The sequence below is a fragment of the Dipodomys ordii genome, unplaced genomic scaffold (genome assembly GCF_000151885.1).
Source record: "Dipodomys ordii isolate 6190 unplaced genomic scaffold, Dord_2.0 Scaffold65, whole genome shotgun sequence".
Classification (NCBI taxonomy): domain Eukaryota; kingdom Metazoa; phylum Chordata; class Mammalia; order Rodentia; family Heteromyidae; genus Dipodomys; species Dipodomys ordii.
This window is the reverse complement of record NW_012267281.1, coordinates 6,153,327-6,171,853: the sequence shown is the minus strand read 5'-3', so window position 1 is coordinate 6,171,853 and position 18,527 is coordinate 6,153,327. Positions and strand designations below refer to the sequence as shown.

At 37.7% G+C, this 18,527-nt stretch overlaps 2 protein-coding genes across 2 annotated transcripts in view; one reads left to right on the top strand and one right to left on the bottom strand.

Annotated features, from left to right (window-relative positions):
- Ubac2 (UBA domain containing 2) overlaps window positions 1-18,527 on the top strand; it is a 133,644-nt gene that overhangs the window by 49,773 nt on the left and 65,344 nt on the right. The window lies entirely within an intron of this gene.
- Window positions 14,376-18,527, bottom strand: part of Gpr183 (G protein-coupled receptor 183) — a 14,807-nt gene continuing 10,655 nt past the window's right edge. Inside the window, exon 2 of the mRNA XM_013022994.1 lies at window positions 14,376-15,702. Coding sequence (XP_012878448.1) covers window positions 14,593-15,666 — 1,074 coding nt within the window. The 5' untranslated portion in view covers window positions 15,667-15,702 and the 3' untranslated portion in view covers window positions 14,376-14,592. The remainder of the gene's footprint in view (window positions 15,703-18,527) is intronic.

The following is an 18,527-nucleotide window of genomic DNA, read 5'->3' as shown; positions in this document are numbered from 1 at the left end:
TCCGGGCTTGAGGCTTGGCTCAAGTAGTGGAGTCCCAAGCAAGCAAGCCGGTGAGTCTGAGGCTCTGAATTCAAACTTCATTACTGGCAAAAAGATAAGGCAATAGAAGTTTCCCTTATATACCAGTTTGCAGAAGAATATTGCAAGTATTGATCACAATCAAGACTTTCTGTCCCTCACAAGTTCCTCAGTGTAAATTGAACATTTTGTACCTTAGGACTTTGAATTTTGAGCTCTCTTCTCTTTCCTCCTTCCTTTTTCCCATCTCTCCCCCACCCACCTCCCTTCTCCTCTTTCCCCTTCTCTTACCACTTTCTCTACCCCATCTGTTTCCTCTCTCTTCATGTGCCCTCCTAATAATACCCAGTGGTTTGGCGAGGCTGGCCAGAGGATTTAATAAGTAAATACTTCAATGTGACTGCATAGAGCTAAGTTGACTAATGAAAACTGCATTTCTCATGAGTCTTTATTTAGAATGAGGAGGATATGAGGTAAATTGCAGCCATTCGCTGATTGAGGCAAGCTCGAAGATCACTTCTGGCCACTTTCACCCTTAGACTAAGTAACAGTTTCTTGTGATGTGCTCTCTGAGCACATTTTCTTTCTTACAGCAATTATTACCATGGAAATTAAACAACACATGACGAGTGGTTTTATGTCTGCCTCTTTCACTATATACGCTTTCCAAGCAGGAGGCCTTGTAATTCTTTCTTACTAATTATTCCTCAGCCTTTTCAGACTCCTATCACAAAATACCATAGACTGGATGTAAATTTATTTCTTTTAATTTGGAAGCTGGAAAGTTCAAAATCAAAGCATCAACAAATTTGATGGTTGGTTGGACCCTATTTCCTTGTTCATAGATGACCTTCTTTTCTCTGTGTCCTCATGTGGTAGAAGAAGTAAGAGATATCTCTGTAGTCCCTTTTGTAAGGAGTCCATCCTGTGATCCAGTCACTTCCCAAAGGCCTCGCCTACAGCTAACATCATCACATTGGCATTCAACATAGGAATTTGGGACATGTAAACATTCAGTTGATAGAACTTGGTTAGCACAGTGGTTTCTGCATGGTGAATGAATCTGTTAGATGGATGGGCCCATGAGTCGCTCTCCATAGAGTAAATAAATTAATGAAACCATTGCTCTTTTGATTCCACTTAACCTATTTTGTTGGGACTGCTGCAGAAGCCTCCTAATTTTCTTCCTGACATTAGAATATTATCATCTGTACCCCTCCACACCCTGATTTTCATTCCTAAAGGAAATCTTATGATATTTCTTTATACTTTGAGAAACTTTATGGTTTCCTCCTGCTATTTTACAAATCTTAACTTGTTAGAGAGGTTTTTTTTCTTGAACTCAAATTTGTCCAGCCTTGTTTTCTTTCATTCTTTATATTCTGCATACCAACTGAATTTATTGTTTGCCACTACCTATTACTCCTGTATCATTTCAAAACTCTCTGGATTCACTTAGACTGACAACTCTTGTTACAACATTCTCTCTTCCTTTGCTTGGCAAACTTATGCTAGGAAAGCAAGGCTAACTTCAAGGCCCTCTGGATATCTCTGCTTTGTAAAATCTCACTCCATCCAGAGCTAGTCCTTCCTTTGTCCTTGCAAGCCATATAGGACATTTATTACTCAAGATTGTACTTATTTGCCTGCCATTGCCCCACTGGATGCTTTTGAAAGAGCAGGATCTGACTCTCTCTCTCTTATAGCTCTACCAGCATGTTCTCAGAGTGACCCTGGGAGGTAGGAACTCTTATCACCTTTAGAGAATCAGTCTCAGAAGCTTCCAGCACATTTTTCTGTAAGCCAATGAGAGAAAAATCCTCATAGTAGCATTCAAAACCCTGCACCTTCAGAATCAAAGCGTCAACATGGAGTTGACACTTGGGGAATGTTGGCTTGTACAAGTGGAGACTTTTGCTTTTTTTAAAAAAAATGTTTAATTGTTATTATAATGGGGATGTACAGAGGGGTTACAGTTACACATGTCAGGTAAAGAGTGTATGTCTTTGTAGACAGTGTCACCCCTTCCCTCACACTCTCCCTATTTTTCCCTGCCACCCCACCCACAAGTTGTATAGTTCATTTTCAACATAGTGTCTAGTTTTTTGTGCCTCCCTATATCCTTCCAAAGACATATAAATGAACAAACAAGACCAAAAGAAAATGAAAACAGCAACAAAGGAAAAAAAACTCATTTCCATTTCCTGGAGAGTCTCTGACTTTTAACATTGCGAGGATTTTAGTCTAATGTAGCAGGCTTCAAATTGTCTATAAACTGTCACCAGAATGAAGCCAATGATCTGTGATTTTATATTCCCTTGTAAAGGGAAATGGTATGGTGGATCTAAACTAGGATTGTCTCAATTGTGGGTTTTTGTTGTTGTTGTTGTTGGTAGTGGTGGTGGTCATGGGGCTTGAACTCAAGACCTCTATAGACGCTGTCTCTGAGCTTTTTCCCTCAAGGCTAGTGCTCTACCACTTTAGCTACAGCCCCACTTCCAGTTTTCTGATGGTTATTTGGAGATAAGACTCTCACAGACTTTCCTGCCCAGGCAGGATTCTCAGATCTCAGCCTCCTGAGTAGCTAGGATTTCCATTGTGAGCCATGGGTACACCTGGTAACTATAGTATTTCTGATATTTGACTTCAGAATTCTTGGTTGTGGGGGTCTGTCCTATGCACTTAAAAAATGCTTAGCAGCACCCTGGCTTATAACCAGTAAGTACAGTAGCATTGTCCCAAGTATGACGACAAAAATGTTTCCAGATATTAAATATAGGAAGAGGGAGGACAAAATAGTCCTGGTGGGGTTCATAGCAGACACGACATGGGACAACACCATACACTTGAGCTCAGGATCAGTGAAGCTTGTTGAAACTTCTAATCAGGTAGAATATTTCTAGTAGTTGACTAAAATAGCATTGGTTGAGGCTATTGGTAAAAACTTGTTTCAAAGAAGTTTAACATCTGTTTTCATTTCTGCTTTTTAAGTTCCTTTGCAACTCAATTCCTTTATTTCAGCTGCCTTCCTCTTGGGACTTAAAATATTGGAGTGTGTCAAAATTTCCAGCCAATAGGAAATAGGCTTTGTTCAAACAGGAATAAAAAGTAATAACTGTAGGATAGGATGATAGGATATTTAATACTGGTTAAGTCAGACTTGGTGACAGTAAAGTAGATCACTTAATAATAAGGGGAACTAGAAGTCTGGCTGTATTCTAGATTCACTTCCTGTCCTTGTTTATCATTGGAAAGTTGTACCTTATGAAAGATTTTAGATTCAGATCACTATATTGTTCTAAGAAAAAATTTCAAAATGCTAACCACGTCTCAGTAACCATAGCAAAATAACAACACACAAAAATAACCTCTGAGCTATCTTATGATTGAATTTTTTTGTATATATCATATGTGAGGTCTGAAATCTCTGTGTACTTCTGTTATCTGAGATGAAAGGAGAAAAAGGCTTCATCAGTGATGAGGGCATGGCATGACTGCTTAGCTGGATTATTAAAATAATAGAATGAGCTCTGGCTAATTCAGCAGAAAGAGTAGCAAGGATTACAGTTGTAAGCCACTAGCGCCCGACAGAAAGGGAACTTATTATGAAAGCAGAAGAAGAAAATTTGGGAGGGCATTCACGATTCTCCTCCTCCTAAGGTTATATTGTTTATGTACTTAATATTTAAATATTGTTTTACAGAACATAAGTCGAGTTCTGAGGGCAGCTTAATCTGTATTATTTTAGCTGTCATCCCAGTGCCTAGATAGTGTCATGTTTAGTAGGCACTGAGTAAATGTTTATTGTGTAAAGAAATAACCAGGGCTGGGAAGGTGGCTCAGTGGCAGAGTGCATGCCTTGTATGCATGAGGCCCTGGGTTCGAGTCTCAGCACCACATAAGCAGAAAAAGCCAGAAGTGGCGCTGTGGCTCAAGTGGTAGAATCTTGAGCTGAAGAGCTCAGGGACAGCACCCAGGCCCCATGATCGACAAAAAAAAGAAAAGAAATAACTAGACTAAGAGTATGTTCATGAAAATCAGTGATAACGTGGAGAAAAAAATATGGAATAATAATATAAAATAGCCTGGCACTGTCAATTTACACCTGTAATCCTAGCTACTCAGGATGCTGGGTATCAGAGGAACTTGGTTTAAGGCCATCCTTGGCAGGAAAGACCATAAGAATCTTCAGTTAGCCACCAAAAAAAAAAAAAAAAAGGTGGAAGTGGAGCTGTGATTTGAATGGTAGAGTACTAGCCTTGAGCAACAAATCTCAGGGACAGTACCCAGGCCTTGAGTGCAAGCCCCAGAACTCCCCCCCCCCTACACACACACACACAACAATAACAACAATTATAATGAAGATGTTTCTATTTTAGAAAATTTGGCAGAATTTAAGAATGTATCAAATACTTAAATTTTCTTTCTCTTATGAATTTTTTGTGTGTGGAGCACTAGGTATCAAACCCATAGCCTTGCTCATGCTAGGCAACCTAGAGAAACATTGATTAAGTGCTTGTTGAATAATGATTTTTACCTTAGAGCCTCTTTACTTATGTTCTTGGCTTAAAGGAATAGCCACAATCATCTCTCAGGTGTGGATGCCCTCAATTCTGTACTCTCCGTGGGAAAGCAGTGGATCTAGGGGCCCATTGAATCACGAGTGTTAGCTGTTAAGAAACTGGTATTCCTCAATGTTCCCCTCCATTCTTAAAACCTTTTTTAAGGTTAAAAATATCTGTGTAGTGGTCATTCATTAATTATACTAAACAGTAATTTGATAGACTATTATCACGCTGAGACTTCCTATATGTATTTTCAACTGCAAGGTGGTGCAGATGTTTGTGAAAGTAAACTTTATGATTATATTAAAATTTGCTGTTGTAATAAGCAGTATAAATAAACACTGTAAAATATTTCAAATGGGAAAGAATACCCCTCAGAATGGGAACTGAAGAGTATTAACTACTGGACATTCTACTTTTTATTTTGACTAAGTAGCTAGAAGAAAATACTACTTCTCTTAGTAGCTTCCAAATGCCGCACTGATTTTTTTATACTTAAAAAAATTTTTTTAAGCTAGGCACCGGTGTCTTACACCTGTAATCCTTGCTACTCAGGTAGCTGAGATCTGAGGATTGTAGTTCAAAGCAAGTCCAAGAAAGATGAACGTATCATGACTTTTTCTATAATAAACTACCAAAAAAGCCAGAAATGAGCTGTGGTTCAAATGGTAGATTACTAGCCTTGAGCAAAAGAAACTCAGGGACAGTGTCCAGGCTGGCCATCCAGATTGCCAGAGGGAAGTCCAGATAATTTGTAGATGGAAATTACTGTAAGGCTATAGTGACAGTTTCTGAAGGTGAAGGAATAGATTAAGATGAATTGTATATCTTTTGGTGTAAATATTTAAAGCATTTTATTTTGAAAAGTTTCTATCAAATAGGCAGAAAGAGTAATAAAATGAGCCCTATTCCCAAATTCAGTAATTATTTTTATACTTTTTCCTTATATTCCCTACCATTTGCTCTTGTAAGTGTTCTGTTTATTGTTTATGTTTATTTATTTATTTTATCCCTGAGCTCTTCAGCTCAAGGATAAGACTCTATCGCTTGAGCTATTGCGCCACTTCCTGTTGGACTTTCCTGCCTGGGCCTGGCTTTGAACCTCGATCTTCAGATCTCAGTCTCCTGAGTAGCTAGGATTACAGGCTTGAGCCACTGGTGCCCAGCTATTTTATTTTTTAATGGTACAGGAATTTGAAATCAGGGTCTCATGCTTGCTAGGCAGGCACTCTAGTACTTGAGCCATGCCTCCAGCCCTGTTTTAGGTTATTGAGACAGGTGCACATTTTGTAGCTCAGACTGTCCTCTAACATATTTTTGCCTCTCACACTGACTAACTTGCATTTTTACATATATGAACATTAAATGGAAGTAATGTTGATTAAAGCAAAAGCATCTAATCATTATTTGTTAAATTTCAGATTGAATGACTTAGCCAAGTAAAAATAACCAATGTATCCATGTGTCACTATTTTCTAACAAGTGTAAATCATTTCACAGATTCTTTTAACAAACAGTATTTCATCTTTGAGAGAGCATTTATCTAATCATTAGCAAAATACTACATTCAAAATATTTTAAGGTACTGAAATAAATGTATATATACCACATAATTGGTACACTGAAATATCATCAGAAGTTTACTGAGAAATGTATAAAATAAGATTCTTTAGTAATACAGAGTAATTTAATCAATAAATCTAAATTTGTAACATTAGGAATGTATTTCTATATATCATCCTAATTCTGTTCTTATCTTGTCTTTTTTCTTTTTTCTGCTGATCCTCAGGCTTGAACTCAGGGCCTGGGCACTGTCTCTGAGCTTTTTTGCTCCAGGCTAGCACTCTGTCACTTGAACCACAGCTTTACTTACGGCTTTTTGGTGCTTAATTGCAGATAAGAGTCTCATGGACTTTCCTGGCTGGCCTGGCTTTGAACCACCTCCTCAGATCTTAGCCCCCTGAATAGTTACAATTATAGGTATGAGCAACCGGCACCTGACCATCCTAGTTATTTTCAAGAGACTGATTGATAACTGTTTTGAAGCAGTTGCTTAGGTAAAATTGCATTTTATACCTAAGATATTTACTTACTTTCAAGTTTTCTTCCCTTAAAAATGTATATTTTTCAAAGTTAATCTGCATTAAGTATTCTATACATTTAATAACAATTGTACATGTAGTTGAAATATTTTGAAGCAGCTCCAAATATAATATTTTGTCATATTTCAATAAGCTATAAAATAGTTGACTTATATAACCATACTGTTACCTAAAAGTTCTACAACTCCTTATAAAGAATTATATACTACTTTAAAGATATTCAGATTAACCCTACTGTTTTCACTGTCTACAAAACAACAACAATAAGCAAGGCAGATGTTTGAATATGGGATTGTGGAATTTCTGCTCTCTCATAGTAAGAATTCATCAGAATATTACTGGTTGTAGAAAAAAATTCAGAGCTTTTGTGGCCTCCATACAGTTTCACTCTTATACACTCCTTTTTTCTCAAGTCTCCCATGGGAAGTCATTTTTACATGATACAGAAACCAGAAACAAATGAGAAAATGGAAAAAAGCCAATTAGAAGGTATTTGAGTTCTTGTTTTGTGTCAGTTGCTGTAGGTCCTGTGTGGGACTGAAAGAAATATATATGACTCCTACCTGCAAGTGGCTTACAGGTTAGCTGAGTGGACAAGCCTTCTTAAACTTACTAATACAGAAATAAAATGTGTTTCGTATTTCCTGTGTATAATGGTATCTTATACAGTTTATTCTTCCTAACAACTACAATGTTGCAGAGATTTCTCTAAATCTGAATAGGCATTATCAGAGATAAACAAGCGTGAGCAGTCATAGGTCATTTTTTCTCATGTGGGAGGAAGTGGAAAAGCTAATGGTACTCCTCCTTCCTGTGAGCACAAAATGGAAAGAAACTTTGTCTGCCTTAAATGTCATTCTAGTTTCCAAATTAATGTATTTTACATGATTTGCATTTTAGTACAAAGCAACATTATTAGTTATATATTACTACCTGACAAATTATGACATGTAGTAATATAAACTTCTTATCCCAACAGGCTTTATAGGCAAAGCTGAGCTTTAGTCAGTGTGTGTTTTGAACTTTGTCTAGATTCAAGGGCCATGCTCAGAATCATGCAACATAAAAAGCAGTAAAAGTCATAGCATCTGCAATAGCAGAGTTTATGTTGAAATCATAGGTCCTAGTTGTGTATTACATATCACTTGTTTCACCAAGAATGGCTAGAGTCTAGAAAATTTCAGATGGAAGCCCAGATAGATGCAATGAAACCTGATAGCCACCAACTAGAACCAGGCCTCAGGTTGCCAGCCACAGCATGTCCTTCCTTTCTTCTAAGATAATATGTGTCTAAGTTCAAACTAGGTGACATAGACTGTAAAAGCCAAATCAGTTAATGAACAGAAGATAGGTGGCTTTGGATCATCAAAGAATTAACAGAGAAGGTATGATTTCGTTGGAGGCAGAAAAAAACGGAGAAAAAATAATCTAGCCAATAAAAACCAAATATTGTGTTACTCACAGAGACAAAAGTAACAAGACTGGCTAAAAAGATATATCCTGGGTAATGGAGGGAAATTAGGTTGGAGGTGCCTGAAAGTGTAGAAGAGGAACTTGGGCTTGATATGTGGTAGACCATAAGGAACTCATCTCTGTTCTTGAGCATGAAATGACCCAACAGAGGTGGGACTAAGGAAAGATTTATGTATGTTCACCAGGAGAACTGAGTAGAATATGCATTTTTCTTATCTTACACTGTATTTTTTTCAGCCAAAGTAGGTTAAACACTCTTATTATTAGAATAGGTTAGCTTTGGTTGAGCCACAGATACAGCCAGAAATCCCAGTGGCTTAATATATGTCTGTTTCTTATTTGTGCTGTATGTCCAACATAGATGGGCTTGGGGTGAGAGTCCTGTAGTTAATCATTCAAACATCAGGCTAACAAAGGTCCCATCAAGTCCCAAAGATCCCATCAATGCTCGCTGTGGCAGGAAAGGGGTTGGAAGAAACATCCTCGTTGTTCTCTCGAGTTGTTGGCTAGCAGTAGTCATATGGCTCAGTCTCCCAAATGAATGCAAAGGTGTTTTTTTCCCTTGTTTTTGTGTTGTATTTTTTTTAAAGATGCTGTACAGAGAACAGTTACATGAATAAGGTAATGAATACATTTCTTGTGGAGCATTGTTACCCCTTCCTTCATTTTTCTCCAACTATCTCTTCCCTCCCTACCTCTGAATGCAGAGTTTTTGATGAACAGTAAATTTACTTGTTTAAGAGAGAAAATGTAATAATTAAGGATGCACAGTCAAACTGCCAAGAGTCCAGAACCTGATTCCTACACTGACTGAGCCTTTGGGCAAGTTACTCACTCACCTTGTCTTGCACAGATAACAGTTTTGTAGTAAGTAAAACTGGAATGATAAAGGAGACTCAGAACTGAGGATGTAGCTCAGCAGTTGAGTGCTTGCCTAGCATACATGAAACCTTGGGTTCCATTCCCAGCCTCATATCAAAGATCAAAAGCCTTGCAGAACTATTATGAAATTTGAATGAGGCTATATATGTGAAGTGCTTAGAGCACTATGCTATGTAATTGTTAATAAGTATTATGATTATTGTTATTATTATGAGTGTAATCTGCTGCCTTCCTGGCCAGCATTGGAAAGGAGATTTATAGTTTCTAGTGCTAGTTAAAGGGCCCAGAGAGAAGAGGTGGTGGTAACTTAGATGTGTAATGGCCAACATCTAGACTGAGATGATGATAAGGGAAAATGAAGAGATGAGCAAGAGAGGGAAAAACCCAAGCAAGGATTTGTTACCAACTTAACTCCCATGGATGAGAGGAAGATGATTAGTGGTATGTGACAAAAGAAAGTAATTTTTTCAGAGAAATTAGGGAGCTATGAAGGGAAATAGGCTGAGGACCAGCGAGAGGAAGGTGAGAGGCCCAAGGCACATGAAGCCACAGGAAGTGGAAGCCTGAAGCCAACTAGATCTGGTTCTTGGTGAGCATATTCTGTAGGTGTAGGTATAAACTGTTATAGTTGGGATGCCATGCTGAGTCAGAAAGTTGGGTTTAAAATCCACTCTATTCTGCATGTGGCCTTTGGTGTCTGGCTTCCTTATCACAGTGGGATGGTGAGCACACCACCCCGCCTTCTTAGGTTGTAATTAAGATGATGTCTGTATAGTACTTGGGAAAGTGGCATATCATAAATGGTGAATAATGTTCATTCTTAGCTTGCTATGGGATTTTTTTAAACTGGGATATGAATTCAAAACCCTGTTCATGTTAGCCAGGCACCCGACTGCTTGAGCCATGGTCCCAGCCCCTTTTATACTTTAGTTATTTTTCAAATGAGGTCTCATGTTTTTGCCCAGGGTCTGCCTCAAAACATGGTCCTCCTACCTATACCTTCCTGTAGCTGGAATCACAAGTGTGTGCCACCAAGTCTGGCTGTTGCTTGACATGTGTGAATAGGTGGGGTTCACTTAATTTTTGTTTATAAGATGACCTCAAACCACAGTTCTCCCCATCTCTGCCTCACAATTTGCTGTGGTGAGCTGCCACACATGGTATTTTAAAGGAATAGAAATGCAGGGTTTTTCTTTTGAGTGATCAGTTTTTGTAAGTTTAGTGTAAAATTTCTGTTAGCAGCAGTTCTAGTGAATAGCATATTGGTCTTTCCTGGGTTTAAAAACAATGAACCATAGGTCTGGGAAGGTGGCTCAGTGGTAGAGTGCTTGCTTTGCATGCCTGAGGCCCTGGGTTCGATTCCTCAGGACCACATAAGCAAAAAGAAAAAAGCCGGAAGTGACGCTGTGGCTCAAGTGGTAGGGTACTAGCCTTGAGCTGAAGAGCTGAGGGACAGTGCCCAGGCCCAGAGTTCAGGCCCCATGACTGGACAAAAAAAAAAAAAATAGGGCTGGGTATGGCTCAAGTCTTAGACTAACCTAGCAAACATGAGGCCCCAACACTCTATACCCCCCCCACACCTACCTATTCACATGCTTTTCATTTCTTATGCTCCACCTGAATAGTCAGCGAGCAATGAGAAATTGTTTTTAGCTTTGCAGAGAATTAAAGTGGGCTGAAAGTGACCAAAATAGAACATTTAAAAGCTAATTTGAAATTAGCACTTCCATTTTTAAAGTTGATTGCTACCATTTACTAGTTGTTAAGAGCTATTTTCCTGGCCTCTGAAATATGAAATTGTTTTTTATATGCCTTATCTTCAATTACAGATGCTTTGTGACATTTATGATATTTTACTTCATTAAGAAATTAAGAATTAAGACATTTTAATAAGGCTTTAGAATACTAGTAATAGTATATAGTAGTAGCTATTCAATATTGGAACTTTGTGTGGGCTAAGGACTGTGCCAGGTTCTATGAACATATAGAAATAAAATCCTGGTTGTAGCCTTGCCAAGTTTATAACCTATCTACCTATTACTGAGTTACGTTTCCTGTTTAATAGTCTGCTGGGGTAAAATGACACAACTAAGCCATCTCAAGCCCTCTGGATCCAGATTCCGTCCTGTCTTTATGTCGAAGATAGGAATTAGGGCTACAGTCCTAACGCTGACTTTTGTAGACTTAGTGTGGCCATTTCTATTTGCTCTTCTGTTCACAGAATTGTGGAAATGAAGATATTAGAGTATATGGACTATAAGGTAGCATTTTGAATTCTTGGATATACCTGATGACATTTCTAGCGTTTCACATGTACTATTCTGTACTATCACTGAATAGTCAATACATTTAATGGATTTAAGCTAAATAGCTTTGATAGTTTATTAAAAATTACCAAATGTTCTATTTTAGAAATAAAAACAAAGTTGGGTGCCAGTCTAGCTACACAGTAGGCTGACATCTGTGGATCGAAGTTTAAGACCATTCTCCAATATACTACTCAAAAAAAGCTGGAAATTGTGCTGTGACTCAAGTGATAGAGCGCTAGCCTTGAGTACAAAGAGGCTCAGGGACAGCACCCAGGCCCTGAGTTCAAACCCCAGTACCAGAAAAAAAAAAGAGAGAGAGAGAGATGATAGAAAAATATAGCTATCTTCCATAGTAACTACGTACTTTCCCAGCTGAGTTTTTGTAGCTCAACTGCTTGTTAGGATACCATATAGTTCACATAGAAAACACACATTTAGCTGGGCGCTGGTGGCTCACGCCTGTAATCCTAGCTACTCAGGAGGCTGAGATCTGAGGATCGAGGTTCAAAGCCAGCCCGGGCAGGAGAGACTGTGAGACTCCTATCTCCAATAAACCACCAGAAAACCGGAAGTGGCGCTGTAGCTCAAGTGGCAGAGCGCTCGCCTTGAGCTGAAGAGCTGAGGGACAGCGCCCAGGCCCAGAGTTCAAGCCCCACGACCGACAAAAAAAAAAAAAGAAAACACACATTTATGATTGTCAGATAGTGTGTTTCATATAAAGTCATTTCCTTTGTAATAGAAGTTATTCAGCACTACCCCTGTCTACTGATGAGGAGAAAATGCCAGAAATTTTTTTAAAAATGTGAAACACACCAATAATGCAAGACACTGGAGGAGTGCTCAGGGTCATTTACATAGGATGGGCTGATGAGTGGAATGGGCAGTGAGAGCCTTCAGGAGGAGAACTAGTAGTTAAATTTCACAAGACTGTGGGCTTAAAAATAATTAGTAGGAGACAGGTTTAGAGTTTACTTTTTTTGTTAGTACCTCCTAGTGATTGGTACAAGCATTTATATAGATTTGCAGTAAGGTAAAGGAAGAAGATAGAAAACCTAACAGATTAGAGAATTTCTTTGCAAACTGCTATCATTTTTAGTTTCTTGTTTGAAGGATCCTAAGAACTCACACCATTTATTTTCAGCCTGTCAAGTGCTGTGAGGTAGCATGTTGGCTCATGCATGTGCTGGTCTGCACTCCAGTGCAGAACAGAACAGAGCCTTTAAGAGGCTCTGAATTAAAGACATGTTGCTTCTGGCTTAGAAATGGTATCTTTTTAGAGATCTGACTAAATAACTATCCAGTGCTACCTTGTACAAAATTTAGTATTTGCTTTTTCTTCCTTCCACTGGAAAAAGGTTACAAATGTAGGGACAGACAAGAACTGAGATCCAGACTTCTATCTATGTAGTGCCAACCTCATCTACTGCATGAGGAATTAGAATATTTACAATTACAATACTATAAACAATATTACAGTAACTTTAAGGCCAGGTGTCCCTTTGTGAATTGTAACATTCTGCAGAGCTAAATTTTTGCACCAACCATTAAGATTATACTTCTGAGCAGCTATCAGGTAGAAGAGGCAGGAGGATCTCAAGTTTGACACCAGCCTAAGCTACCTAATGAGTTTCCAAATTTCCTCAAAATAAATAAAAATAAATAAACAAGGAGCTGTTTCAAAAATAAATAAACAAGGGTCTGGGAATGTGGCTTAGTGATAGAGTACTTGCCTAGCATGCATGAAACCCTGGGTTTGATTCCTCAGTACCACATAACCAGAAAAAGCCAAGTGGTAGAACGCTAGCCTTGAGCACAAAGAGGCTCAAGGACAGTGTCCAGGCTGAGTTCAAGCCCTAGAACAGGCAAATAAGTAAGTAAATAAATAAATAAATGAATAAGTAAATAAGGTTTTTCCTTATAGGGTTTAAAAATGAGCAAGGTAGGAATTTTTAAACAAAGTGTATAAAACCTAGTAAAAATTTAAAGTATGATTCATGGTGTAGTATTTTATTAGTTTATCTTCCATTATCAAAATTGGCATCATTGTCAACCAAGATGATGTATTGGGGAAATTTCAAGGGCTGTGTAGAGCAAATTTGAGCTGGCAGACAGATCAATGATATTTAGAAAGGTCATGTTACTCATATTAAGTTATTCGTTTGAAAAAGTATATGTAAAGAATCCTGAGAATTCTTCATTTATAACTTTGCATTGTACTTCCTATCTTATTTAGGAAAGGAGCAACTGCATCCCAATACTCTTTTGTAGAAAACTACAGAACCTTGTATCCATACCCATCCTGGGAATAAAAAAGAAATGATCCTCTAGATATGCAAGGAAAACTAAGCATATGTGCACATATTTTTATTTGAAATTTTTAACAAGTGGGCTAACCCTCCTCCTCCATGTTAAAGGCATTGTTATGTTTCTAACAGTGGCCCTACAACACTGTTTGGGGCAGAGCTTGATGCTTGCATTGATTGCCCCAGGCACTGTGAACATGTGATCATGTATCCCCTTGCTTTCAGCTCTACCGATTACTAATTGTTCTCCCCCTGTAACATCTGCTGGAAACAGTGGGCATTGAGGGACATACTCATCATTTATGAGCATCCTGCTCTTTATTCCAAAAGTATCCTATGGAGCCATTCTAATTCAGAATAGAACGAAGCAAAAATATTACCAAGGAGATAAAACATAAAATTGAAACACAAACCTAAGAAATATATTACCAAAATATATTACATTATTAACATTTTTACACTGGAAATATACAATCTAATTACTTTTCTATTTTGCCTCATTATTGACAGGAAATATTAATCATTGAGTTTTTATTAACACAAAGTTTTTCTTTTTACTTTATAGTTGTTAAGATAACCTCTGTTTTGGAGTATGATTTCATTTATGAAGTAAATGTTCCCTGGAGATATTATATATATGCATATATATATATATATATATATATATACACACACACACATACATATGTGTGTGTGTGTGTGTGTGTGTGTGTATATATATATATATATATATATATATACACACACACACACATACATATGTGTGTGTGCGTGTGTGTGTGTGTGTGTGTGTATCTTCCATGCTGGTAGAGAGGAGAGGACTAATACATGGTGAAAGGACTACTAATTGAAAGCCAAATCGTCATTTTTCTTTGTAAAGAAGTCCTGCAGAATTCATGGTACAGTTTACTTTGCTGTGAAGTCCAAGGTATGGTCCTTTTTATTTTCCATTTGAAGACTTGGAGTGTATCATCATTTGCGACTCTGTCATTTCACGTGAATTTTCATCAGGGGCTGACCTCACAGCACTGGAAATTGATACGCTGACTTGCCGTTTTAGCATCTTCATGACCTTTCTCTTGTAACCTTTACATGCAAAGAAATATATGAAAGGATCCATGCAGCAGTTCAAGTTCATCAGGCAAACTGTAAAGTGAAGAGAAATCTGGAAAGAGAATCTTTGGCTGCATTCTATGAAATGAGGAGAGCAAAGCTTCTTAACCATGTGTTGAATAATTGCAACATGGTAAGGTGTGAAGCAGAGAACAAATACAACGATGATAAAGATAATGGTGTTGAGTGCCTTTTTGTTTACACCAGACTTCTCTGTTAATGGGTTCCTTTTAGCAGTTCTAAAAAGTTTGCAACAGATTTGGGAATAGCAGATGAGAATGATTAGGAGTGGTAGCACATATCCCAGGAAACATGCACCCAGCAGAATCCAAGGAAGAGAATCTGTCTCTTCAAAATTGGGATATTCCATGCAAGTAGTCCTTCCAGCTTCTTGCTTTGACATAGGGTTGATGAGTAGTGGGAGCGTTTGAGCAAATACTAGTACCCAGACAAATATGCAAACACCCTTTGCATATTCAATTCTTTTGATCTTGTTGTAACGCAGAGGGTGCACCACAGCAAAGAAACGGTCAATACTTAGGCAGGTCATAAAGTTTACACCTGCATATGTGTTGATGTAGAACACAAGAGCACTTATCCTGCACAAGGCGTCACCTATTTTCCAGTCAAAGCCCAGTGCATAGTAGGCTATCCGAGTGGGCAAAGCAGTGGTAAACAGGATGTCAGAAATCACTAAATTTGTTGAGTAGAGGGTGGTAGAGTTGATTTTTTTCCTGTTTTGAACAATGACAACCAAGGCCAACAAGTTTCCCATCAGCCCAATGATAAAGACAAGGCTGTAATGCACAGGCATTAGTATTCTAGCTGTGTTGTGGTGAGCATAGAGATCACAGTAATTTCCCTGATGAGTTGTTGAGGGAATAGTAACATTGTTAGCCATTTCTATGTCCAGCAGTGGGGGTCAAGGTCAGGGTTGCTAGAAAAAAAACAAGAAAGATCTGTTTAGTGAAATGCATATTTAACTCAACGCAATATACTCTGCATTTATATAATATGTGATGTGTAAAAACAGTAACATATAATAATAATTTGGAAGAACAGAAAATGCATGGTTTTACTCTCACAAATAGTGACTTTGGCAGAGTCCTGCCAAAGGAAACAGAACCATTGCAATAAAGCAAATGAGTTTTTATGCCAAGAGGGAACTCAGTTACTTTTTAGGCAGAAATTCCCCTTTTACTGAGTTGTATGTTAATAATAAAATGTAAAAGAAAGCCTCCACATTTTAGACAGGTATTAAACTTGGTTTTTAAACTGAAATTTGGTTGGACTTTTTTTTTCCAATGGCTATCATTGCCAGGAAATGAAATCAGCCACTTGTTTATATAGTAAAATGTGACCTTACCACAGTGATCTGATTTGTGTTAACCTAAAAAGTGTGAGAAATAGTCTTAAGCCTATTAGGAACTGAAAGTTAGGGGGTTTTTCTTTCTTTTTTTTTAACCAATTATGATTTCTTCTCTGCAATACTTTGTTAAAGAGTTCAATGATTTGCACTCAGAAGTTACATAGGCAACCAAGTGTAATACAAAGAATTGGTCTGAAGTCTTTTCAGTCAAGGAAATAAGAACAGAACAAAAAGAACATGCAGCTCCCTAGGCTTCAGAAATCTCAATAGAAAACAACATTAAGTTAGTGAAACTGTAGATGTTAACATATGGAAAACAGTTCTTGTGCAAAATATTAAAATTAACACCCAGGATTTGTTTGTATTGATTATTTTCTATAATGTCTGACCTACAGACCTTTCACATGAAAGGGTTTCTAACATGAATTGTTTTGATATTATGAAGCCAAAAAGTTTAAGAATCTCGCAGTTGAAACAATCCAACACTAACAAATTCTAGTGATCAAAGACATTCTCTTTTAGTTCATGTAAAACAAGGACAATTCAGAATTACGAAGAGAATGTCCTAACTGTGGACATGATGAGACAAGCCAATTTATCAGACCAAAAGGCACTCACAGCTAGGGATGAAATGAACTGAACCAAGCTAGCAAAGGTGGGCTAGTTCCCTTATAACAATGGTTATCTACTGTTAAGTTCGTATGGCCCAAGGACAAAGGAAACATTGGGCAGGAAACGTTCCCTTTCCTCTATGCACCACTCATTCAGCCTGGACTGGCCATCCTCATTAATGTTTAGGTAAGCTTGAGGAAGTTCAGTTCCAGTTCAAAGCTGTTCCCTCCCTATGCAAAGCTGCTACTTGGATGAGCCACAAGGTAGTTTTCCTGAGAGCCACCTGCCACATGTTAAGTTTTCTTTTAAAAAGAAGAAAAAGACCACAACAACCACAACTAAAATGAGAAAAAGAAAGGAGAGAGAAAAAAGACTTAAGACTACTTCAAGTGGAGATTTTAAAATTAATTTTAGACTACATCATTCCACAAGTACTCTGTGGGTGGGTGCAGTATGCATTGCACTTGGTAGCAAGCATCCCACCTGTACTGCTCTGTGTTTGTTTATTTACTGAACATCTACAAGTCAGAATAGTCTGTATATAATTATATAGACAGGCATGTGATAGACATTCTACAGTGTTCCAGTGTATTTACATAGAATTTGAGTTACTACTCCCTCAATGCAAATTTGGATTATTTCCAGAAGACTCTATTCCTACCCTGATCTAAAACACTAGCTGCAAGTATTTTTTTCTGTCTGCTATTTTAAATGAATTGAGTTTCTGCTAACTTTATTCTAACAGTATTAAAACAGGGAAGCTCACAGATAGTGAGGCTTGACCTGGTGATATGTGTATTACATATAATGTTGCAGATGAGCACTTATGGTATGCAAATAGAACCCAAAGCAAAAGAGAACAAAAAATGGAAACATTTTATTATCCAAGAAAAGGTCAGATTGAAGTCTGTGAGTAAAAAGGAAAGAATGAGGATGGTAGATAGAGCACAGAATAAGACAGTAGAAATGTCTCCCCACAAATTTAAATGGATTGAACTTTAAAGGAAAGACACTCAGAATTTTTTTAAGCTAGTTGTGTGCTGCTAAGAGAATGTAATTCAAAGTCATTTAGAAGGGTTGAAAAAATCATAGATAAACACATATCAGGCAGATCCCAACTGTGAAAAGGTTAGAATAGCAATCTTAACAGAAAACAATGGAATTCAAGACATATTAAATATTAATAGGAATAAAGAAGATAACAACAAAAGAAAAGCCTACAAAAACATAAAAATAACCATTAAAAGTACATGATTAGGGGCTGGGAAGGTGGCTTAGTGGTAGAGTGCTTGCCTTGCATTCATGAAGCCCTGGGTTCGATTTCCTTAGCACCACATAAGCAGAAAAAGCCGGAAGTGGCACTGTGGCTCTAGTGGTAGAGCGCTAGCCTTGAGCTGAAGAACTCAGAGTCAACACCCAGGCCCAGAGTTCAGGCCCTATGACTGACCAAAAAAAAAAAAAAGTTCATGATTAAATATCAAAATTAGTTGACAAATTTGTGCTAGAAAAATTGATATTTAAAGAAGAATTTGGCAAAGTAATAGGTCCCATGGTTTCCCTTATTTGCAATATCTAGTATATGTCTGAATCAAGCAGAAAAGGTCAGATAAGGTGATGTTAGGGAAATGAACCCTAAGAGATGTATTCAAATTTTTTTTTCATGCGATTGTTTCTAACACATTTATAAGATTATTTCTTTGTTGCTTTGTATGTCCCTCCCCCACAGTATAACATACCCTGCTTTCACTGTATTTGATGTCGGTATAATTTGTGGAGGGGAA